General features: G+C 38.2%; 3 protein-coding genes across 3 annotated transcripts; 2 read left to right on the top strand and 1 right to left on the bottom strand.

Moving 5' to 3' along the window:
* Positions 1-514: 514 nt before the first annotated feature.
* LOC145905411 (uncharacterized) lies at positions 515-17,981 on the top strand. Its single transcript, XM_082992599.1, has 25 exons — positions 515-668; positions 1,088-1,178; positions 2,236-2,406; positions 3,766-3,845; positions 4,596-4,713; positions 5,712-5,902; positions 6,177-6,323; positions 7,156-7,261; positions 7,570-7,689; positions 8,209-8,433; positions 8,804-8,882; positions 9,195-9,335; positions 9,559-9,682; positions 10,256-12,173; positions 12,305-12,425; positions 12,677-12,798; positions 13,136-13,235; positions 13,750-13,898; positions 14,318-14,550; positions 14,743-14,812; positions 14,998-15,096; positions 15,455-15,603; positions 15,958-16,080; positions 16,282-16,420; positions 16,898-17,981. The coding sequence occupies exons 1-25, from the start codon at positions 622-624 to the stop codon at positions 17,066-17,068; spliced, it is 5,034 nt and encodes a 1,677-aa protein (XP_082848725.1). The 5' UTR covers positions 515-621; the 3' UTR covers positions 17,069-17,981.
* Positions 17,982-18,157: 176 nt separating this feature from the next.
* Positions 18,158-20,349, top strand: LOC145906037 (endonuclease III-like protein 1). The gene is made up of 5 exons (XM_082993415.1): positions 18,158-18,521; positions 18,771-18,941; positions 19,080-19,239; positions 19,456-19,561; positions 19,834-20,349. Exons 1-5 carry the CDS (start codon positions 18,180-18,182, stop codon positions 19,964-19,966), a joined length of 912 nt encoding a protein of 303 aa, XP_082849541.1. The 5' UTR covers positions 18,158-18,179; the 3' UTR covers positions 19,967-20,349.
* An 883-nt stretch (positions 20,350-21,232) lies between these two features.
* LOC145905899 (Na(+)/H(+) exchange regulatory cofactor NHE-RF1-like) lies at positions 21,233-25,937 on the bottom strand. Its single transcript, XM_082993220.1, has 5 exons — positions 25,685-25,937; positions 25,322-25,492; positions 24,691-24,846; positions 23,190-23,370; positions 21,233-22,926 (listed from the first exon to the last, which is right to left on the bottom strand). Exons 1-5 carry the CDS (start codon positions 25,880-25,882, stop codon positions 22,742-22,744), a joined length of 891 nt encoding a protein of 296 aa, XP_082849346.1. The 5' UTR covers positions 25,883-25,937; the 3' UTR covers positions 21,233-22,741.
* Positions 25,938-26,069: the final 132 nt, after the last annotated feature.

Below are 26,069 nucleotides of genomic sequence, written 5' to 3'. Positions count from 1 at the left end.
ACGACGAACATACATTAAGTCCTAGAATCAACTAAGGTATATCTAAAAAAAGAGTTTTAATGTGGGCCTACTGTACAGCATTAACGTACCAAACCTGTCAAGCAAAGCTACATAACGCAATGAAGTTTCCTTCAGTATACATCAATTACCAGGAACAAAAACTTCTGAGAACAACGCATACAAAAGAATAGTTTCGCCACAATATACTCGCGCGGAAGGTGGTGCTCTAGATCCATTTCACGACCGTTTATAAAATGTTCGCATTAAATACGGTTTTGTTATTTTTTTGACTTTGTTGAAATTAATAGTTGGTCTACAAAATAAGACATGGGGACCAGACGAAGCGATACTTTCATTTGATGATTGACAAGTTACCCGATACTACAAAAACCGTTTTAAACGTTATTCGAAACCTAATCTATTATTCCCGCAATTTTTTTTTTGAAGAAACCGTGGTGGTACGGATTGGCAGTACTAGGATGCTCGTGATTTTGCGTCTGTAGCAACCGCAGTGGCAGCAAAACAAACTTTGCAAGAGTAGGCGCATGTTAAAATTCCGTTAGTGTTACTAAATTGCATTCAAAGTTATTGTTGGCTCTTTACACGACAAGGGATTTAGTCATGGACGTCTCGTCGCAACAGGTTATCGATGCCGTCGCGGAGAAAATGTAAGCTCATTTGTGATTTGTGTATGTGTTAGACTTTCCAATTTTTTCGCATTCTAGTTGAACTTTTTGGGCATATCTGACATCAGGAACATACCGAATTCTATTAAGCTAAATATTTATCTTTTAATGTTTTTCACACAACTATACGTTTCTCTTCATTTAGGTTAGCCTATTTACAATTTGATAGCTACACAAAACAGTGACCCAGATTGCAAATTGTGCAATTTTCATAAAAAATATTTTTATGTAACTGTTAATTGTACAGATTGAGCTAGTTTTTATACATTTATGCTCATTTATCTGCAAAGATTGCCTATGAATCTTTCGCATAAATGCTCAGACGCTGGCAACTACATGCTAAATATGCCACTGTTTTTTTTCAATGCACCCACTTTAATATAAAACTATTTGTTTTGCAGAAAATATTACATGGATATTAAGCGGCGCGAGGATGGATTTGATCTTTCAGGGTCGTCACAACCAAAGATGAGATATCCAAAAATGAAAACAGTAAGCTTTTGTCCAATTTTTAGTCAGTGGAAATGTTTATTGTTGTACATAACCTGTTCACTACATTTGTTATTTTGTTTTCGTTTAGTCAAGGAACTGTCAAGTGAAACTTATGTTCTTCCATAAAGGTGTAAATATAAAAAAAATATTGCTGGCTTCTATGCTGTGTAAAACCAATAGTCTGCAAAGATTAACAATACCGATATTTTTGATAGACTTTAAGAAAAATGTTAGTTGTAACAATGTACATGTTTTAGCATAATGGAAAGGTTTATGCTTAAAATTACTAATAATGCTAATGCCTAAACTGCTCCTTTCAGTTTTATTTTTTCAAACATATGGGTTGCAAAACATGATACTACAATGAATCTAAGATATTATTAAATATCTATTCCACCAAAACAGTCTGAAAGGCACTTGACATTTAAATGGTTGATGAATGGGTCTTTAGCCAATGTTGGGAGAAAAAAACAACTACTGTACTTTACTATACAAGCAATACTTCTGAAAAAGTAACCCACGCCCTTACAAAAACAAGAAACAACTACCCCACATACAACTTTTTCAAAAGGCTTTTCAATTGGAGTTCTACACATTGTCCTGTTGTTTACTCATAGGCTTGTGAAATAAGAGGCCACGACAATATGATGTTGACTCGATCATTTAGTTTCCGAACAATGATTATGAACATTTGTTTGTCCCTCGTACTTTTGTGCCTGAGTGGATTAGGGCTTTAAGCAAACCATAGACTGTGCCTTGACAATCAGTTTGCTGTAGTGCTTCTTAGTATTAAACACTAATTTGGAAGGGCAAGCCAAAAATTTATTTGCCAACAACTCTGGTTTGTGTACAACTTGCTTAAAACACAGATAAAATGGACATTGTGCATTGTGTAATGTCCATTGTGGAAATATTAACAATTGCACTCAGAAATATTACAAGCATTCCAAATACTACGCACCCAGATATATTGTATTAACTTTGCTACACTTTCAATATCCAAGATTTACACAAGTATAATTCAATATTTACAAAATGCTTTAACACTGTTAAAAAGGGCTCCCTGGTTCACTCTGGAAAGCTGCATGACCGGAGTTTAAAGCATTATTTCACACCAAACATGATCAGAACACAGATAGCCAACATGGAAGCAATGCCACCTGGAACACCCAGGCAAAAGACTGTGAGAAGAAAACTAAAAAAGTCACTGAACTCTCCACGACCTCAGGTACGTGGGTATGAATACAGACATTGCTTAGGCCACGATAGTCATGGTTTATTGTTTTTTGGTGACTAGTAAATGTAAATGATTCAGCATTTTACAAATTATTTGTAACAACTAGCCTTTGATTTTGTTTTTGATACTACACATATAATTGTGTGCATTCATATTACTTGTTTGGGGATTTTCATGTGTTCAGAATAATTTTCACTGTTAAAACTATTTGTGTAAAGGCATTTATACACATAATACACAGTTAAAGAAAGGGAAATTTAAGGCACCGGAGCTAAGCAAAGTGCTTATCAGTTGCTATTTTGAGTGGGTTGGCGCACTCGCCATATGCTCGATGGTGCTTACGGTTTTGACCCTCCAAGTGCAAATAGATGGACAACCTAAAATGTCTAGACACTTTACAAATATTATCCAAAAAAACAGAGGAACAATATACAAGAGCACATGAGGGTCTATTCACTGTTTAAGAGTGTTATTTGCCAAACGCTTACACACAGGAAATCTTTAATCGATTTCAAGTGCCGTTCTCTTAGTTTTCTAACCACAGGAGCCACTGTAAAAACAGACTCTAACAAGTTCAAACACCTCTAACCAATTGGCAGGTTGAATATAATAATCATGTGTGATGTAACAAAGCCATGTGTAACCAATCACCACTCCTAGTGCTACCCAGCGGCGTTTCCATGCCAACCCTATGACAATATTTGAATAAAACCTTGAAACTCAAATATAGTTTCTTTCAATCAAGTGTGTTGTTTGCAATCAATGATAAAATTTTAAATTGTCCTTGGATGATTGAAAAGTTACCTTATTTATCTTTTGTTAAAAGCGAAAAATAATTCATGGAAATTGTGGCTTTACTGTTTCATTAAATTGTAACATTGTTGTCCTGACATTCATGTATGGTGGTTACCCATGTCTCTGTTGGAGGTTTTAAATTAAGAAGAAGTCATCTGTACTTTATGTAGATCATTCGAAAACATTTGTTATTTTGGTAAACACTCAAACTGTCCTTGTGCCCACATTTAAGTGTCCACTTATGTCCAGTTTAAGATTTTCACGTAAGATTCAACCCAAGTGCTGGTCACACAAAATTATCGCTGTGTAAGACCCTGGTACTTAGTTCCAGCAGGGTGCCATACCCAGGCCATCATATAGGCCCTTATTAAATTAAGGCATTTTATTGCTTTTTGATTCAGTGCTGAAAAGTGGTGTTCTAATGAACTGTAAGTTTTAATTGTTTTATCATTCAATTTTTCCAACAAATATGGTTAAATGTAGGCAAAAACAAAAAAATGTAACCTCCAGAATCTAACAATTTTTTGCTAAAATATGTTTATCATTTGTGTGCAGAGTGGTTCTTTTATGGATGATGAACTTTACACTGCTCAACTGGAAGCACTTTCTTTGCTGGAAACAAACGCCCGTCAACGGTATAATATTTTATTTCACCATTTGTCATTGTCATGGTGTGACTATTTAAACAATAAAGCCTCAGTTACGTCGGCCAATTGATATTAAAATCATAAAGACAATGGAAAGCAAACTTTAAGGTTTAACCAAGAGGGGCATGTTTGCGAGGAAGCGGTTTAAATAAAATATTAAATTAATGATCTACATTGGCTGTACTTTTAAGCCTTTGTTTTGTAATCTACTCCGCATTTGGGAAGATTTATGGCACATGCGATTGCGACACACACCAATTATAAATATGTAAGGTTTTTGTGTTTTTCAGTCGAAGAATGTTGACCCAACTTGTTATTCACCTACTTTTTTTTAAAAAAGTTTTCTTTTGTTTAAATTGTTACGCGACGCCCTTGACAACTCTAGACCACGCTCTAGGGCAGTGTTTCCCAACCGGTGGTACGCGTACCACTGGCGGTATTCCAGGTGGTACGCAAGCACCTTTTCGTAACTTGCAGATATAGTTCGAATTTAAAAAAATCGTAAGTGATCTCAAAATGCTGGTGTCCCTATCCCCTAGTTTACTTTGTAACATTTAACTAGGTGGTACGCGTCGAAATTGTTTTACCTCCAAGTGGGACGCAACCAAAAAGGTTGGGAATCACTGCACTAGGGCATCGCCACGAACAATTTGAGAACCACTTGGCTAACAACATCATGCGAACGTGTCAAATAAATAATATCTTGGTGTTTCGTTCAAGCAAATACGTCATTTGCAGAATGCACTCGAAAGTTTATCACAGCGGACCCGTGTTGAGAAAAGCAACCCCCTCAAAAATATCCCGACGGGAAGTAAACAGACTTATCAACCGATCCAGCCAGATTCTTGTAGCAACTGTAAGTGTTTCTTATAACCCCTTGAAAATCGACGACAACTGGCAACACAGGCTCTCTGTATTAGAGTTGGTTGCCAAAGCTACCAGGCATGTTGCTAACTTAAATAGAACTACTCGGTTAAAAAAACCCATATTGTGATCGATGTTTCGGCTGCAATGACAGATGTATCCTGACGTAGATATGCTGCATATAGCGACCAATACGTCAAATGAAAAAAACTGTTTTTTTTTATAAGAAGAGCCTGATTTTGGACATACTTTTTTGTGTTCAATTTAAAAAAAGCGACTTAAACAACTCTTAAATGTTTACCATATTGGGTTAAATTAGACCTTGGAACTACTTTTAACGCCTGTATATCAACCCCTGATTTACATTAAACAACTATAACTATTTTCATGTGGTGATAAAACTATGCCGGTCTTAAAATGTACGGTACACCGCGACGTGTTTGCCAAGAAATGAAAAACAACAGCCAAAGTGCTGACGCGCTTGTATAATACACCACTGTGTTGATTTTGGCTTTCTCCTGGTGCAGAAAAATCCAATAAGCGCAAATTAAATACACTTATTCGCCACCTGCTGTACCGATAAGGGCAATAAATTAAACCTTGGCTGCTGTTTGCTGTGGCGGATATTGTAAAGCCGATAAATCGATTCGGAAAATGTTATTTGTAATTCTCAGGACATCACCATGTACTTTTGTACACCATTTATGTGTTGTACTTTCATAGTGTATAACACGTTTCGAAAAAGCAATAGTTGAAATTTGAAACCTTTAGATGCATTTTAGATGAAATATCAGACAATCACACATAAGTACCAAGCGTACATGCATTCATTGGTTTTTATTTTTGCCCAAACACGAGCACGAACATTACAGTGTCAAAAATGGAAAATATATGATTATCTTGTTATGGGGCACATGTTTCACGTATGTGACAACAGGCTTACGTAACAAAGTCACTTTTTCTTCTGATTCTAACATTTTGTAAATACAGGAAACGGTTGCCCTTGCTCATGACATCATCGCAAGTAGACACGGCACTCGCCCGCAATCGGCCCCTGCTAAGTACCACAACAACAATCGGAGCTTTCCGGGTCTTGGAAGCATGCCTCCTCGACCGGGAACCGCACGTGGGCGCTACGGAGCGCGGGCTTCCTCCGCGGTTTCTGCGAAAAGACAACCGAAGTAAGTACAGCTTGTTGGTGGGATTATTCCAACAGAAGTCGTGTTTACACGTAATAATACGAACGGTTGTGGTCTCAATCGAGACACTACAAGAGAGCAGTACTATTATCGACAATATACTGTACACAGTTTACCGTAGAATTTGAACTTGTACAGATAAGTGCACTTGTACGAAAGATTTTAAATAAGGGTAGAAGTTTTAACAGGGTGGATTAATAAACCTTCCATAAAACTTGTGTTGAAAATAGGCCTTTACAAGTAACATTGTTTGTAGATATGCTTGGGACATCAATGGAAGAAAAGTTTCGTACAAGAATCTCGATGAAGACTCATTGGAGGATGTTGGGTCATCTTCTTACTCAATGTCATCCTCCAGTGCTGACTACGATCACCAACCGAGGATGTTTTCCACTCCTAAGAGGTGAAACTCTCTTGCTATGATATAGAATGAGATATTGACGTTTTGTTTTTCCATTCGTATTGCTTGCTCTATAACCTAGCAGCAGCCCTATAGTCCCCATTGTATCTTTCAACTGGGGAAACATGGTTTAGCGGACAAACCATTATTTCTAATTTCATTTTTATTTTATAAATTAAGCGTTTTGTAGCCATTATTGTCTTTACGCTGTAGGTGCATTTGCAACTCTTGTAACTGGCTGCAATTCTACGCCTAAAATATTCATAAAAATAAGCACTTCCATGTAAACATATATTTTTTTAGTTTTGTCTTTGCAACCACAGCCGTTCAAGATACAAATGTGCTGCAATTTTCTTGTTATTCGTTATCACATTTTACTAATTAATAATAAATGAGAGCTGCAGACAGGGTGTATACACGCACTGTTTCGACCTGTAAGGTCTCATCAGTGCAGCTGTTGATGTGGCACTGTGCTAGCTGGTAGACTAGCAGGCACACAGATTTCCACTTTGTGGTACCTTTCGGTCAATCGTCGATATGTTGGGTACCAAACTAGGTACCAATCAACACAGACGAATCACGTGGAGCGCACGATGGCCAAAACAACAGCGCCGATAGCGCTATTGGATCCCAAACTGTTGTTTTGGCCATAGTGCGCTCCATTTGATTATTATGGCTCTTTTGCGCATATAATTACTAATACGTTTATTGTGTTTTTAATTCTTCTTTTTAACATGTTCAATTATAAAACTGTCAAGCGAAACATCATACAAAACAAATATCAACGCATACATTTATTTTACTGAGTTTTAAAAACTGTGTTTGTCTTTCTCAGCCACAGACCACATCGACCTTATTCAGCACGTCATCCCCATGGCAACTATGTACACAACGACGGTTCATACCGCCCTTATTCGGCGGGCGTTGTACGCAACAGAGAGGTGAATGCGAGTGACTGAAATATGGCTAATGTCGGTTGCTGTTTTCCCTACAAATTTACTGCTCTGTGATCAATAACTTGACTTCTCGTTCTTTTAACTTTTTGTTTTATGTTGTATGCATAGTTTTGTTTCCATAAGCAATTTGCAATACTTAGGTAGCATCTGATATAGCAACGACATTCAAGCCAATTTTCCCCGAACACTTTATCAAACTTTTTCAAAAAACTTGAAAAACAAAAAAAATAATCGTGAAAGTTGAATTCTTGCTCGTGTGTTGCTCACATTAAAACGTTTCCATTTTCCTTCAGTATTTGTATCCTGGCTCTGCGAACCGGTATGCCCCATCACCAGACAGTGGGTTTAGTATCAATGCTGGAACCCAAACAAGGATGAGGCCCAGTGATAGGATAAGAGAGAGACATGTGGTGGTAAGTCAACGTTTGTTAAGCTATCAAGTCGGGTCTTCAGCTTGAAAGCTTTGCAAACAAACGGAAGATACAGAAATTCTGACGTAATTTTTTTCCGCTGTATTAAAAAAATTGCTAATATTGAGGATACCTGTTGTGTGAAATTGATTGTATTGCTATAATCAGGGTTGCCATACCGTGCTTATTTTTAAAATTATTGCTTACTTTTACTAGTTGTGTGTAGCAGAAAATAAAATTGTGCTTATTTCTAAGACACGTGGTTATTTTGGACTTGCGTACTTAATTTTCTAATTTAAAAGTGCTTGAATTGCTACGTGCATATTGTTTGGCCGAAGTCGAAGGTAACCATGGCAACCCTACAACCGACAATAATGGACTATGTTTCAGATATTATTCTTGCACACAACTGCGACGCTTTATAATTATAAACTATTCCCGTTTCATAGTCTTGGCAATTAACAAAAAAAAAACATGACTAATATAAGAACATTGGCACATACTAATCCATCACCACTATAGGTTATTCCAAGCGACAGAAGCAGCGATGGTGGCGGCCGTCAAAGTCCGATGGAATTGTGCCAATACAGAGTCGAAATCCACACCGGGGATAAGCTGGGAGCCGGGACGTCGGCCGATGTGTATCTCACCCTTCACGGGGATCGTTCCGACACCGACGAAATGTATTTAACCAATACTGTGACCATGGAAGGGAGACACAAGCAAAAAGCCTTTAGAAGAGCTCAGGTTGGTTCTATAACTGCTATTAAGGCTAATACTGACCTAGTTTACCACTTTGATTAACGTAACGTTGGCTCTTGTGGCCATTTCTGTATTCATTGAAACTTGCCTTCACAAGTTCGAAAGGTTGCAACCCATGGTGTTAGATCTGTAGAGTGTACGGATTACATGTTAAATTATAATTATAGAGTTTGTTGTACTTCATAGGAAGGGGAAAAGGCAAAATTAAAGAGTAACTGCCCTATATAATCTAATCACATTATTTTGTTTGCTTAATAAAGTAAATTAAAATTTGTTAAAAAAAAAAAGTTTGCTGAGTGAAACGTCACCGACGCTTGTGCGATACAGGCGGAGATTAAGACGAAGTTTTTTATAGGTTGATACTTTTCACATTGAAACGGAAGAAGTTGGCGAAATTAGAAAGATCGGAATAGGTCACGACCAGAAAGAAAAAGGTAACACAATGAAGACAGGAAGCTAGTATTATCTACCCTTGATTCCTTAAGAACCGCTTTCACTGTTCCGGCAAAGATATTTTATAATGACGTCACATGTCGTCTCATTTGCATATTAAACTTTTATTAACTAACATAATGTTAATGGCGCAAGCCCGCAAATAAATATTAATGTGTGACGTCATATTTGTGCGTGAGATTTTCTATTCTTTCGTTTTAATAACTTTAGAAAATCCAAATATTCCCGCATGGTTGTGTGTGGGAATCAAACATACAACGTTTATGGCAACCACGCTATTTTTGTTCCTACAGCTTACAGTTGGTTTCTTGAGCGAGTCGTTGTGAGTTGCAAGAACCGAAAGTGGGAATTCCCCTGCAACACGTGGCTTTCGGGAGATTTGGGAAATGAAAAAACCTTTCAACATTTCCGTCCGAATGCTCGTAACCACGAAGGTTTGTTTTTTGTTCATGTCTGTTTCATCTGTAACAAAAATGTGGAAGTATTCTGCCTTTCGAACTTTTAACTGTATCAGAAAAGGAAAGCTATACTGCGGTTTAAACTGGTGTCGTAACACGATCCCAATTTCTGGGTTCATCGTTTTGCTTAAAGTAATCTTGATGGAATGAAAGAAAACAACTTTTTTCTTTAGCTGTTAAAATATTACATTACCTGAAGATTCATCAGAAAGCTCCTCATCATCATCTGACGAAGACGAACGGATGAGCGGAAAAAAATCACACGAGGAAACAACGCCGAAGGCAAGCTCGAGACGCAACTCCAAATCATCCGATAAAAGCAGGCAAATAAAAAATTTATTTCACCAACTTATTTCAGAAAATCTGAAGTTTTACTGTTAACTTGTTTATACAACATCATTAATTGTTGCAACAAAAACATAACTGTTTGAATAGGTACAAAAACTGACAAAGCCGTTTAGGCGAAATTGTTTTTTTAAATTAAAAAATCGCACTGGCGTTCTTCTGCCGCTCTCTGTGAGTAATTTTGAATAATTATAGCTAAATTTTGTTTATATTCGATCGTAAGCGGCGGCTTTTACGTTTTTTTCCTAACGTTGGTGCGGATTGTATTCGAGGGGCTTCCATTTTATAATGACACGTCGGTAATTTGTAGCGCCATGTTTTATTGATGTTCACGTTTGCCCTACTCTTGTGTAGGCCTATGCGTTAGCAGGTTAGGTTGTACCGTATAAGGTTATCAGAAAACTAAACGACAAATTTGGTAATAATACCAGCGCATCAAATGTTACCTTTTAACATTTACGTAAAGCTCACAATCGAGGGTGACTGTAAACTAACAATGTTGTCAAGAAGTTTTTTTTTTCTGACGCAAACCCAAATTTCCAACTCAACAGTTCCAGTTCCTCGTCAACAACTTCATCAAAAGCCGAATTCCGAAAGTCTTCGGATTCCAAACTAACTACTCTACATCCTGAGATCGATATTAAGAGCCAGAGCCACCTGGAGTACAGCTCCGACAGCAGTGCTGGCAGGAGGAAATCTCTTCCAACAGGAAGCGAGAGCTATTTGGAGGAAAGCGAAGATTCTGACTCTTCGGAATCGGATTCTGAGACGCTGGCAGGATCCAGCAGTGATGAAGAGGTGGAAGAAAGAAGTAAAAAGAAGTCCTCGGATGAAGATTTGTCTTCTTCAGACACAGATGGAAGTGATAATAGAGGATCTGTTCGTGGAGTAAAAGAGGATGATGGAAGTGATAGAAAAGATTTAACCGAAAAGAAGAGTAATGAAAATGAAGACAAGTCTGTTTTCCAGAAGATTAAGAGCAACTTTGCCGTATTTAGGGAGTCCGCAGCATCCAGCAGCCAATCGTCCTCTTCTTCTTCTTCTTCTTCTGATACGGAATCAAATACCAAGGCTTCTACGCAACCTTCGCTGGAAGAAAGTCCTGCTCCGAAGAGACCAGGTGCCATGTATGGAGGTGCTCCTGCGCACTATTTTTATGATGATAAAAAGGAAAAGCAGAAAATTTCCAGCAGCGAGTCTTCTTTTTCAGCCGAGTCTGAAAAGGAGGAAAAAGAAACCACTTTTTCAATGCGAGGGGGTTTTGCAGCTCTCCTGAAGAATGAAACAGAAGAGGACAAGAGATTATCCAGCAGTGAGTCCTCCGAATCAGAGGCAGAGAAGAAGTCAGAGATCGTCGAATCCGAAAAAGAAGAAGCCACCTTTTCCATGAGAGGAGGTTTTGCAGCTCTTCTAAATAATGAAAAAGAAGAAGACAAAAGATCATCCAGCAGTGAGTCCTCCGAATCAGAGGCAGAGAAGAAGTCAGAGATCGTCGAATCCGAAAAAGAGGAAGCCACCTTTTCCATGAGAGGAGGTTTTGCAGCTCTTCTAAATAATGAAAAAGAAGAAGACAAAAGATCATCCAGCAGTGAGTCCTCCGAATCAGAGGAAGAGAAGAAGTCAGAGATCGTCGAATCCGAAAAAGAGGAAGCCACCTTTTCCATGAGAGGAGGTTTTGCAGCTCTTCTAAATAATGAAAAAGAAGAAGACAAAAGATCATCCAGCAGTGAGTCCTCCGAATCAGAGGAAGAGAAGAAGTCAGAGATCGTCGAATCCGAAAAAGAGGAAGCCACATTTTCAATGAGAGGAGGTTTTGCAGCTCTTCTAAATAATGAAAAAGAAGAAGACAAAAGATCATCCAGCAGTGAGTCCTCCGAATCAGAGGAAGAGAAGAAGTCAGAGATCGTCGAATCCGAAAAAGAGGAAGCCACATTTTCAATGAGAGGAGGTTTTGCAGCTCTTCTAAATAATGAAAAAGAAGAAGACAAAAGATCATCCAGCAGTGAGTCCTCCGAATCAGAGGAAGAGAAGAAGTCAGAGATCGTCGAATCCGAAAAAGAGGAAGCCACATTTTCAATGAGAGGGGGTTTTGCAGCCCTCCTTAAGAATGAAAAAGAAGAGGACAAGAGATCATCCAGCAGTGAGTCCTCCGAATCTGGGAAGAAACCAGAGATTTTGGAAAAGGAAGAAGTGGAAGAAAAGAATGAAGAAAAAACATCCAGCAATCCATTTGCATTTATCACAGATCGCTTAAGGAGCAATTCTTTTTCTTCGTCCTGCTCATCTTCCTCCTCCGGGAGCGACGTATTCCATGAAGAACCTCCGAAACGCGTCCAGCGAATTTCTTCGTTCGCGGAAACCGTACCGTTGCAAAGATTGGAATCGGCCGAAAATATTACGAGCCCGGAAGTGACTTTTGACACCGTCACCATGGAAACGATAGTTGAACCTGTGGACAAAGAGGTTGAGGTACAAAATATTGACAACTTCTTTGTATTTGTTGTAGATTTTCTATTTGTATTCGTTTAAACAGCTTAAGATACGATGAAAGTTTATCGCTATTTAATTATGTCGCAACAGGGTGTATTGTTACGTCACAGGTCACCGAGCATGAAAAGTTGACAGTTCAACCATCGGACGAAACACAATCTGTTTCTTTGCGAACTTCTTCAAGAAAATCAAGTTCATCGAGCAGCAGTTCCTCGAGCGGATCAGACGAAGGTAGAAAAAGTGTTTTTGGGGGGCCACAATAACCATTTGTTGAAATTAGCGCGGGCCGCAGATGTTCAGCATATAAACGATTTACCCACTCTACAAAGTTTGAAGCACTTGACCCCTTCGTTAAAAGCCCAACACTGCTTTAGGCAACCTTAATATATCTTTTTTTATTTTACCAGTGTTGACGTAGATTTTGGTGTTAACATCCACGTTCTTGCCAGGCAAGTTGCATATAGTAACCGTTGTTCTAACAGAAACTGTCGAAAAACTGACGGAAACCCAGTTTGAATCAAGTGAGATTCCCCAAAGCTCCAACTCATATGTTTTCACTGCCGACGTTCACCGACAAAACGAAGCCCAAGTGCCAGAGAATCAGGTGACCGCTGTAGAATTATAGCAGGTGTTTTGGGCACGATTGCTGCTTGTACAGTTCAAGCCCACATATTTAAATATAGCTTAGCCCGAGCAAAATGTCTTGGCCTCAAAATTCTGTCAGTATCTTGACGTGGGCCACACATTTCAAAACTCATTACTCGTCAAGCGTCGATGGTGCAAAAGGAAAAATTAATGGGTAAACTCCCAAACGATAATTTGCGGATTTTTTGTCCCAATAAGTATGTTTTGCAGTCAACAAACATTTGGTATTGCAGTAGTTCTGTCATGTACTTCCACCACTTGCGTACTGAGAACAATTCAACAATTTGTCGTTACAGATTTCGGAAAAGGAGACAGAAGTCGACACTCGGAGCGTGCGATCACGTGATTCTTCTCGCCACAATACCTCGTCTAGTAGTAGTTCGTCCAGCGATGAAGGTAAAAAATATTTGGAAACACTGGTCTTACGCCTGTCTAGTAACATACCCAAAAAAGTAATGATACGATTAAGTTTTACTATCCCTCTGAACAAACTTCTGTGGTAGTACTGCAACATAAAATAGTTCAATGCAGTAAAGTTTAACCGCATTCTTGGACAAAGGTAGTTGACAATAGGGCTCCGTTTGTAAAACTATTACGTCACCAAAGTAATTATTTGAGTTGCTTCGTCGGACAACTTATGGTCGGGGTACTTAGTCGTATTTTACATTAAATGTGATTGTAAACATGGAGCCCACCTCTTAAATGAGTTACTGACCCCTTCAGTTTCGCTGCAATGTCGCTCGTTACACTACCAACGACGTGGTTTTCGCTGGACGTGTCAAAGCGGAAACGCATTTTTGCGCTAACCTCATATATATTGAGTTAAGAATGGGCCAAGTCGCCTCCCTAGTGGGCCAGTTGCCCAGAAAACGCGTGGCCGTGTCGGTGACGTCAAATCTTTCTTTTAAAGAAGAAATAATTGAAGAAACGACCGAAGCGGATACCAGCGCGTTCGTTGGCACAGCAACCAGCACTGGCGCCGCTAGTGGAGAAGATGAAGAGGAAAAGCTTAGGGAGGAGGGCCGAAGGAAGGCCGACGAATATATACAAGGAATTAACGTAGGTGTTTAGCGAGACACTAATCAAGTATAAAACTAATTTTTTGTCTTGGATGCAAAAACAGAAATGCATTCATGTTTATTAAACCACCAGTAAAGCCCAGTCTGACCGTCGAGTACCTGCTGCTTAAACGGTAGAACGCGGGCAAATAATGCCAAGGGGTACAAACCTCACCACGAGCTCAATGTGTGCATCTTGATCCGACTGGTCAGGAAGAAGGCGACGGTTTCTCCTGTGATTTTACTATGCAAGCTAATGTTTGTGAAAATCAACAATTGGGCCATTTTGTGTACTGACAAACGCTTCGAAATAGTTTAACGTGCAACTTATCGTAACAATATCGTCACTTGGTCAAAACCGTTTATACATGTACAAAAATATCGTTTCTTTTCCTTGTTAACGGTTTGCTTTCCGCATAGGCCAGCATAGAAATGCAGCGCAAGATCAGCCTCACGACGTCCACACTCGCGGAGGAGTCGTCATGGCAACCGGCGACCACCGAAACATCCGGGTTGATGGAGGAGAACGAGGAGGACGGAGTGATCCAGTCACCGAGTCATCTGGTGGTAAGGAGCGACATTCACGAACTCATCAGAGACGGGGAGGTGTCGAAGGTGACGGAACTGCTCAAAGTGCGCCCTGAATTGAGGGAGTGAGTGAAAACTTTTAGAACAGCTTTTTTCGTTTATGAGCATTTGGATTTTCGCCAACGACATTATAGTGAAATATTATAATAACTTTATATCTTAAATCTTCTAGCATGTGTGGCTTGTACCATATGTTCCTATGACTTAGTCTTCGCCTTCTTGACGTTAAATCAATGCCAAACTTGCGTTTCAATCAGAAAACAAAACGACAAAGGTTGGAGACCTATTCACGTCGCAGCAACTCACGGAAAATTGGAGATTATTCAGGTGAGTGCAGGTCTCTTCCCTCCGCCCAAGTTTGCTCCAATTTTTGTCTACTGGCAGCGATATCTAGTCATATATGTTGTAGGTTGAGTTTAGGTGTAATTTCACAATAAAAACTTTATGTTTTGAACAAGTTCGTTAATGCGAACTTTTACTCCAAAACTCGTTGACTTTTGTATATTGTACAGTGGCTCGCTGCTACTGGATCCGAGCTAGAAGCTGAGACGCAAACTGGTTACACAGCAATGCACATGGCTGCAATGCATGGTCACGTCAATTGTATGATGGTGAGTAATGGTAATGTTTAACTTGTAGGTACAGATTGTTGCCACGTTTTTGTTGACTTTTTTTGTGACAGAACAAGAGTATTAAAACGACTGCAATTTTGACATAATAACTTTTCGTCGTGTCTGGGATTTCATTTAACGCAGGGTTTCTCAACTGTGTAAAATTCCCTAACAAAATCTAAAACGTTCAGCACTTGTAAGAGCTTTGTTTCCTTCTTGATATATTTAGCAAATAAATTTGCAGTTTGGGGTTTTTAGCTTTGAGTATCGGGTGAGAACCACTGACTTAACACTAATTCAAACATTTGTGTGCACTCAAGTGGAGAAGTTTTTTGCACTGTTTCAAACCTTCGCGCAGGTTATTCGTGCGATGGGAGGAGGTTTGAACTCGGCTAACATAGACGGCCAAACCGCCTTGCACTTGTCCAGTATGAGTGGGCACTTGAGCGCCGTCAAGTGGCTGGTGTCCACTGGCGCCAACGTGAGAATGAGAGATAACTTCCACAGGTATTTTGCCTGAATCAGATTTTGGTTAAAATAGTGTTGACAAAATACAGTTTGTAAACATGTGGTGTAGAAAGTATATCATAAAACATACTTTTGCGTACAACTATTTGCTTAAAAAGGCATTAGAAGCCTTTATGTAATATAGGACATGTTATGCCGTTGTAAATATTGTGACAATGTGTAACTTAAATTTCCTTAATTAAGTCTTTTGTTGTGTGACGAAACTCGAGCGACTAATCTTAATTTATGACGAATCGCTTGACGTCTAAGCTCGCCAAACTTTTGTTGGTAATATCAGAGTTGTTGGTACATTGTTCAAAAATTTGGTTTCAATCAACAATTATGTTTTGTCAGATCTGCCCTGGATCTAGCAAAGCAATATCGGCATAAGGAGATTGCGACGTTCCTCAAAGTCTGGCTAAGAGATTTGAGAAAACAAGACAGTTCCATTTCTCTCATCATGTCAAGCAAGAGCAGGTAAAGAGTCGTGAAATGCGTCCATTTTCTGTTTCTCCAATTCTCGTTTCCAATGCAATGCGCTGGAGAGTTTTTGGAATTATGCCATCGCCGTATTGGTGACCCCGAAGATGTTTAATTGAGTTTGGCCATACGAGCTCCTGGCATTCTTAGTTTTAAGAACAAAATTTGCGCTTAAAAACACGTGCACTTTTTTCACAGCATTGCTTCTTCTGGCAACTACTCCTCCAAATCTTCATCCCGATCATCATCATCGTCATCTTCCTCATCCTCATCTTCCTCTGACGAAGGAGGCAAGACATCAGAGGTTGAAAGAGACACTTCAGCCAATAACGGCACAGTATGTTCCCAACATTTTGTAATAACCTCTTCATAGGCATGTAATGCCGGTGTGTTCAAAGGGCTTGTTTGATTAATGCACGGTAGTGAATAGTAGTCGACAACCCTTGCACTCTGATACGTTGTCATACGTCCGTTATTGTGTCGCGTCGGAAAGAAAGTTAAAAAAATGCCTGGCTGTCCACAATCACATGAATTAATCCATCAAATATTCATATATTCACCTATTGAGACGGTCGTGACACAGTGGTTTTTAAATTAGAGGTGTGCGCATATGTGTTTGCACGTAAAGGCATTAAAATTTGACATAGTTTGGGAACAGGCACGAAGGTTGCCGACCACTGATATACGGCAACTCCTTTTTTACGTTAACTCGTATGTTCTTGAATGTATTTCGTGACAAACAGTCGTATCGAAATTGGCCATTTCGTTTCCTTAAATAAACCAACTTCAAAGGTAAAGTAATCCTTACTTATAGACTCCGCACAGCGAATCATACGAGGAACGGCAACGTCACGAACTGGATGAGCGTAAGCGTATTTATCAGCAACAACAAGAACGGATGGTAACGCGACGGACAAGCTTTCTCGACTCGATACGTGCTGAGACTGAGGAAACCCTGCTTGAGACTACGACCAGCGAAGCGTGACACGACAAGGTCGCTGTAGGTCACGGAAACCACGTGCACTGTGCGGTTTATTGATTGCAATACAGTTTTAATTGTATGTAGCATCGTTTTAATTTCCCTGTCCTGCTTTCGCGTTATTGAGAGTAGGAGGACCTGTGTGTAGATGGTGACTGTACTGTAGATGCGTTCGTTTTTTCATCTGTGTTTGCCTTTGTTATATGATTACGGATGACCGGTATATTCGATTACATTAGGAACGGCGCTCATCTAACAAGATTTAATTAACCCAAATCGTATTAACTTCAAATTACTTTTATATTTCTTCAACTCGTTACTTTTTTGCATTTATTGGGACAAACTGTGAAAAATCTATCCTTTTCCGTATATTTTACTGACCAACAAAACTACAGTTCTCACCTTAAAAACACATAATTCTTGAACGCTAAACAATCTATCCCACAATAAGATAAAACTGAATTCTTTCTTTCAGTTTTGGTAGTCGTGAATTTATTCCTTTTTATGTTAGAGTTTCATAAATTTAATTGCTGTGAAAAAAGCTTTTTACTGTCACACAATGTCCAAACATATATTTTTAGGGTAAGTTTCTATTGTTTTTGAAAAATATAATATTCCTGAGACGAAAGACGCAACATAAATTGTTTTTGTGTTGAAGTATTCTCCATGCAATGCACTATTTCATGTTAATAGAGTGTTTTAGTTTTGTATAATGTCTCGCATTTGATTTGGCACAATGTAGATTATCAAGCAATCCGTATTATCTTTTTTAGCATAAACCACGTTGATTAATACACTTGCAATTACGTCACAGTCGCTAATTCCACTGCTCCTAGTAATCTTTTGTTTTTGTGTGTATCCATTGCAGTTGTGTTAATGCATTTTCATTGCATTCAATCGATGTATTCGAGTATCGCAAAATAAATCAAATGTTACTGCGCATGTGATGATGCCTTTTTGGGCCAAATGAAAAAAATAAAAAATCAAGGACTAGATTTTATATTATAGCACCGTACATTATATTTTAACGTAAAAAACTTTTTGCGATGTTTATGGTCGCGTGTTCATTCATGCGTGCAAAAACTTCCCCAGCAATGCGGGAAAGTTGCAGTTTGTTATGAAAATATTTCTGCAATTTACAGCAATGTCCCAAATTACAAAGAGCAAGTACTTCGGCCCGACCACACGATCAGCTAGAGGATTAGAAACTAAAGCGATAGCAAGTCCTATAAAAAAGCCGAATGTGAAAGTGAAACGAAGTTCCTCCAAGTCTAAGGACAACAAGACGAACACGAACGTTAAAAAGGAGCCCAATGGCGTTGCAATGAAAAAGATAAAATGGGAACCAAGCAAATGGCAAGAACAGTTGGAAAATATTCGCGCAATGAGGGAAAAGAAGGATGCCCCAGTTGATACAATGGGATGTGAGAGGTGTACAAGTGATGGCTACACAGAAACGGTTACTTTCTTATCTTGAATTTAAATGATTTAGTTGCATTTTGCTGACTAGTAAGACTGTCCAGTGTGCTACCTTTTAAATTTGTTTAGAAACCATTTTATCTTTTGTATGGGGCACTATTTGAGCTGTTGATGCAAGGATAAACACATGTTTATGGAATTAGATATTTGCAAACACCAAAATGTTAAACTTAAATATTTACCTAGCAATGACAAGGTGCAACTAAACCTTAAAAAATCCATTTTGTAGGAAAAACGTTATCACATTCTGACCTCCTTGATGTTATCAAGTCAGACCAAAGATCATGTGACCCATGCAGCAATGGATAAACTCCTATATCATGGTTTGACTGTAGATAAAATCATGGAAATATCAGAAAAAAATCTTGGGGAGCTGATATACCCTGTTGGCTTTTGGAAGGTAAAAACTTAATACATTGAACAGGAAGGTTACCATTGGTTGCATAGACAGTTATATATACTTTCACAACAGTATTTTAATGCTTAGGTTGAAAATTATAGCATTGGTAAATCTTAACCTATTTTTACAATTGTCTAGAGGAAGGTGGAATACATTAAAAAGACGGCAAAGATCCTTAAAGAAGAATATGATGGAGACATTCCTCCTACAGTAGATACACTTGTAAAGTTGCCTGGAGTGGGACCAAAAATGGCCTATCTTACCATGACATGTGCTTGGGACAAAGTGGTTGGAATTGGTAAGTCTATATGATGTGTTGTTATTGACACTTATGTGATACTGCTCTGATATAGGACAGTAGAACATACTACAACATAGATTGCATGAAAACATAGCAAAATAATATATTTTTAGCAGGTTTGTGGTTATACATGTGTGGGGGTGTTGACCAGAGTAACAATTATCTTTTTGTATGGAATAATTTGATAATAATTAATGTTTGATCTAATGATAGGGGTTGATGTTCATGTCCACCGAATTTCTAACAGACTTGGTTGGGTGAAGAAGAAAACAAAAGAGCCTGAACAAACTCGCAAGGAGCTGGAGGAATGGTTGCCATGGTAATCTGTTTAATAATTACCAACCTATAACATTATGTTACAGAAATATATGTTGTAGCATTAAGGAAGCTGAAATTAATATTTGCCGAAGGTTTCTTTCTGGAAATTTAGAATATTTTGGACATGTTGTTACCTAATCTATGTGTGATATTGTTTTGCATGTTATAAGACATAACTCTTCTGTTTTTTTTTTGTATGTGGTAAATGGAATGCATACTTTATCATGTACTTTATAGCATGAAGCTAACCATGAAACGTTATTTTGTTTGTAGGGAAAATTGGAAAGAAGTAAACTGGTTACTAGTTGGATTCGGCCAACAAATTTGTCTTCCGGTTTCGCCAAAGTGTCAAGAGTGTTTAAACAAGAACATCTGCCCTGCTTCTACTGCAAAATCCAAGAAATAAAAAACTATTATTTTACATTTTAAACCTGTTGTCAGCTTGTGTGCCCAATGGTGCTTCAATTGTAAATATTTCGTTCTGCTTTTGTAGCTAATACAGTGTTTCACCATAGATGCTTTTCTATGCACTGCCATTTCTTTTACTAGTTCCTCTTTCAGTAGAACATAAAAAATTGCCGATATTTGTCACCAAATATGTATCAAAATTTTTGTCTGTACAAAAATGTATTAAAATTTCGCCTCTCCCTTGAAATAGTGGATTTAACCTTTTTTGTCCTGATGTAAACAGTCGCTCGGACCCTGCAACACAAGATTTGCCAGGAGTCCAGGGTGTTACGTCATATTGCGTTTTTGCTCGCCACACAACAAGGATGTAATAAAGCACGTTTCCATAGCAAATTTTTTCGAAATTCGTGATTAATCAATATCCTAGAACACGTGTTGAGAAGTTGCCGCCAACCCCCGACAAGGTTTTGCAGATCACGAAAGGTCCGCGTCGATTTATGCAACACGATTACTGCAATTCCATAACTTTTGTTCGTGTGTACTCGGGCGAAAAAGGCGGTGTTTCTTGCTTTAATTAATTAATGGAGCCGACAGCGACCAAAACAGGACACTTGTCGGAGCTTTGTAAGTGGGTCAACGACACTCATCGCTTTGAAGAGTGTGAGTCAATTTTCTCGTATGACCACCATTGTTTACATGTAATTTATTGCCTAACAGAGCGGTCGCATTCCATATTCTAACGAGCAAATAACGACGAAGGACCGGTTATGAATGCGATGAGCCCCTGAAAAAATGTTAATACCATTAAGCAAACAGGCCGTGACGTAACCACCCTTTGACCAGTCGGCCATAAAATCTTTGCAGGCGAGTGGTCATCGATTTTTGTGCCTTATTGGGGGACTGCGCTCGTTGCACCCGAAACAACTCCCAGACAAGTTGCTCAGAAACGCTAGTCACCGTGCAACCAAATTTCAAGTGCGTTGCTCGCGTACGCTTCATTAACTTGACCTAGGTTGCTTGCTGCGGTTGCAAAACAGCAGGGTTTTGTTGCTTAAAGCGGGTATACGATCAATACAATTGTTTTTGAAGATAATTCAACCAAAAATTTACCACAAACGTTGTTATTGCGAAAAGGTCGGGAACGTGAATCCTACATACTGTGTTCCCCGACCACAAAACAACAACATTGGAACCCTGTCCATACAACCAGCAAATTAGTCGATCCCAACACAAAAGATTCCCCGCCAACGCGGAGAAGAACGCAGATGGTCAATTGTTTATTGATGTACAGATTTGATCGGCGGAGACGAACAAACGTTAATCTTATGTGACGTCACAATAAAATGAGGAATGTATTCTACACTTACTACATGGAGTTTTGAACACTATTTATACAAGGTTTGACCGAATAGGCTGCCACCGTTAGTACGTAGATAACAACACTAATTGTAACGCAGCACCAGAGAAACACTTCCCACACGAGACTTCGCAAATATTTTCAACATCAAAAATAGTGAAAAGCAAAATGGTGAACGAATTTATGATGAAGTATTTGATGAAATTGGTGTTAAACAATAAAATGAATTTTCGTACCAATCCTTTATCCCAATATGTTGAAATGCCTTGAAAAAATTAAAAAAGCGACACAAACCATGCCTCTAAATACCTTTTAAGCTCCCTGTATTTACAAACCCACAAGTATTGTTAACCCCTGGGCGTAAGGTTGGTAAAGGTTTTTGCTCTTTCAACACTGTGACAAAACACATGTAGCAAGTAGGAACACTAATTTACACAATACACCGTATTTGGGCAACAACACAATCAATTCCAAAAAGCATAATACAGACATTTCTGCCTTGACCAATTTTACAGTCAATTTTTAATTGATAAATAAAGGCAGCCTTTTGTTCTGTAACTAGGGACTAGTGTACAGCATTTGATATTTACATGAACAGTATAATAACAAAATGACGCAATATGAAGAAATAGGGTGACAATGGGGGTGAACAATAATTGGTTACACTTGAAGATGTATAATTACACAGTATGAAATTCGTAACACTATGTGCTTAAAAATTATTTTGAAGTATTCTTTGTAGGATGCACAGTATTTTTGTTTGTTAAAACAGGTGCTTTCAAAGCATGGATGGGCAGCAGCTCCTAGTTTTTTTACCCATCCATACCACAATTCTAATTGGGTTTTGGAATCAATGGTTTAAAATTATTTGGTTTGTGAGATAGTGTTCAACATCTGCTTTGGAATTGAAAGGGGCGGTTACATATTCATCCATCATTCAATATGAAAAGTTAAGCATCATTGCTATTTGCATGGTACAACCTGGATTGAAAGAAACTGTGGGTATGTATATGAAATAAGCTACCTGAAGTTTTCCACTTTCCAACCACGTCACAATGAGAAACAGTTACACAATGAGTGCTCGATGAAGAATTAAAAAAAATAGACTTCCTCTAAAATTGTGAAGACTAATACCTTTAAAAGTGAAGGGGCATGAACATAATTAATACAAATTTGCCGTTACAGAGTATTTACAAAGCATGTAGGTCAAAATAAAATACAAAATTGAATACCTAACATAATGACTGGATGAGATGATGTCATATCATTTAGCTCAACAACAAATGGGATGACTAACATCCCAGTATTAGCAGTTAATTTCTACAAGCAGTTTTTACCAGGTACCCTCAATGCAGATTTGGGCATTAAATTAGCAAAGCTTGGCCTAATTCACATAGTTTTAATCCCCTGGTATGTTTACAAGTTGTTAAACATGGCCTGACGATTGTTCCAGTTGCTGGTCGGTGCCTTTTTTTTACTTCCCCTCGCCCGCTCTTTCAACATATTAATATCCATTGTGAGTATATCCTGAGTCACAGCTCCGTTAGAAGATGACGATGTAACTTTCGACTGTCCATTGCTGGCAGAGACTGGGTTTGAAGCTAAAAAAAAATTATCTGTTATTGAAGCATAATATAGCACCAAATGAAACCCCTGTTCATTAAGAAATTCAACCACTTCAGCTTAATTCTATGACCAGCGGCAAAACATTTTAATGTCATTGATTCAATACAGTCGTAGGAAATAAAACAGCCTGTTAGTGAAATTAAAGAACGAATTTTAGCGCCGCTAATTTTTCTAATTCGGACATTACAATAATCTGCAATCGTTCACAACAAATACCAGTGGTGGCCACACACATTACCTGCAGGGGTATGGGTTGGTAAACTGCCAGAAACATGTTCTGTAGTTGGTGTTACATTACATGATTTGAAGAATTGGTCAGCTTTGTCATCGACAACGAGAATTTCGACCGAGTCCCCGGAATCTTTAATGGCCAACACCACATCACTGTGTTTATCATTCTCCACGTTTTTGCCATTAATCTGCAAAAGGAAATCTTAGTTAAACATGTTTATAGTTAACTGCGTTGGTGTTGTTTGTCATAATGGTTTTCACCCACACTGAAAAAGCACATCCAGGAAATAATCCACTATTGCATTACAAGTTAACATATGTTCGATATTACAAAGCTTTGCAACATTTAACACATCTCACATGCACAGTGAAGGAAAAGGAATGTTTATTCACACATCTTTGATAATAATTGGATTGTTAGTCAACATTAGATCTGTTCTGCATGTTCTTTATATATGTACTATTACTAATGATCTTTGCCGTGTGTACAATTATATTCACAATCACCAATGATGAACCATATTATTAAGTATTACTTTGATATTAAATTTGCCTTAATGATAAAAGCCATCACGTTATAGTAAGCAAGTGCTACCTAACGACCAGTTCCAAAGTAAACGTAATTACAATGTGCATTACCACAAAAAGCTTGAGTAATGCTGGTACAGCATCACTAAGGTGCTTAGTTGTAATCCACAATTCAATCCAGGATTTCAGTTTGTTTTCAAATTATTGTGTGATATTACATACAGGCACTTGCCCAACGGAAATAAATAGGATAAATGGAGTTATAGCTTTTGAAAACATCATCACATTTATTAAGAAATGACTTCAGGAGAAAAGAATATAAATAAAAGTACGAACAAAAAAGTGGGGACCGGTTGGGGTTGGACAAAGTTATGATTGTACAAAGGTCCCTGACATAAAATAATATTGTCAAAAAGGCCACTCCCTAAGCTATATCTTTTGTGTAAACACTGGCACTACTTTGAATTGATCCTCCCAGTTACTGGGAATTCAACAGCACACATTCCTGCTTTGCAGGGCACACCAATTATCCAAACAGCAAAGGTATGGCAGTCTGTGGTACGTTTAATGATTAATCTTCTTCGACACAGTCACACAGCCAGGTCATGCCCAAGATAAGTGTTTAACAGACTAAAAAAGTCATTTGTTCAACCACAGCCAGTGGCAATGTTTTACCAAAAACCATTAGAAATTTATAGCACAATGGCAAAAAACTGATGGACCAAGAAATATGTTTGGATGGCCTTGCTATCAACAGCCTGAGCAAAAAAAATACTCATAAATATTTAATTACAAAACGTATCTTGGCATTTGTATGTTTACGGGTAATTGGCCAAATTCTATGACAGGAGATATATCGTACACAATTATTTCTTGATAGTCTTGTTTAATCTATACAAAGATACGATTTACCGTCATTAACAATTTTACATGCTGAAAGACTCACAAGGTTTAACGTCGGATTTAGACCAAATGCTCACCTCAATAATTCTGTCTCCAGGTTTCAAGCCTGCCACAGCAGCAGCACCGCCATCGTCAATCGATCGAATAAATCTTCCTACTTTTCCTTTTTCACTGTGAAGATTAAATCCGTACCCTCCCTCACTCCGCGTAAGCTTGCAGAGCCGTGGCCTCAACTAAATGACAACAAGATTTTTTTTCATTGGAGATAAAAATATTACTGAATCATTTGGATCAGTGGTTTCCACAGTCCATAAAGCAGTGATGAACTTAAATTTTTATTTTTTATGAGTATTTTATCTTGACGCATTCAATGACATTACTCGAGACGAATTTATGAAATGATAACCTGACATGTGAAAATAAAATTCGTGGAGCTTCTAAGGCAGTAAGCTTGCCATACCTCAATAGTATCAAAATGAAGCACCAGTGCATTACGATGCCCTGTTTGAGAACTTTTAACTAAACTAATAACCCAGTGGACATTTATTGTGTAAAATTTACAAACCAAACTTGTATTAAAACTTGCAAACTAAGAATAACTAATATTGGCAAGCTGCAGACAGGGTGTGTACACGCAATGTTTCAACCTGTGAGGTCTCACCTTGCCAATATTATTATGTTTTTTTTTGCACATAAAGAATAACTAACTTCGTCTTTATTTTCAGATTTTGAATCAGTTGGAGGTTGATCTGGTGTGACGCCATTGTCAAGCAACTCCGCCGTGATGGGAATGTTTTTATCTTGAAAATATTGTTCTGTCTCTTTGTCGACAACAAGAAGATTTGTCTCGCCACTTTTTTCTTTTATGCGTGCAACAACCTGAAATAATTTAGTAAAGTTTTGAAACCCGTGCAAGCATGGTAAAGCCACAACTTCTAGTTACTAACAAAAAATAGTTGATATTAGTAGTGTTAAAATAGAAAAAATTACCATCTGCACAATTGTTGAGTAGCAAACTATCGCTCTTAATTAATTTACAAGGCAACAAATAGCTTGAAAAAAATCGTTAACCTGTTGATGGCTTTCATTTTCCACATTTTTTCCATTTACTTCAATAATCTTGTCACCTTCTTTAAGGTTGGCATGTTGGGCAGGACTGTCATCTTCTACTTTGCGAATTTTTTGACCCATCTTTCCTTTCTCTCCATGCAAGTGAAAGCCATAGCCATTAGGCCCTTGCTTAATGTTGCAAAGTCGGGGCTTGTACATTGTTAAAGCAGAATTGCAATATATTTATGAGTAAACTGACAGCTTATAATTTTTTTAACCTAAAAAGCAATACAGTAAGTTACATTATGTTTTGGTTTGAATAACAATTAAACTGACACACAAAAACTCAGCAAACATCATACATGACCTAAATAAGACATGGATAATAAAACCAATCGCTTCAATG

This window comes from Ascidia mentula, chromosome 6, assembly GCF_947561715.1.
Source record: "Ascidia mentula chromosome 6, kaAscMent1.1, whole genome shotgun sequence".
NCBI lineage: Eukaryota > Metazoa > Chordata > Ascidiacea > Phlebobranchia > Ascidiidae > Ascidia > Ascidia mentula.
This window is presented reverse-complemented; position numbering and strand designations above follow the sequence as displayed.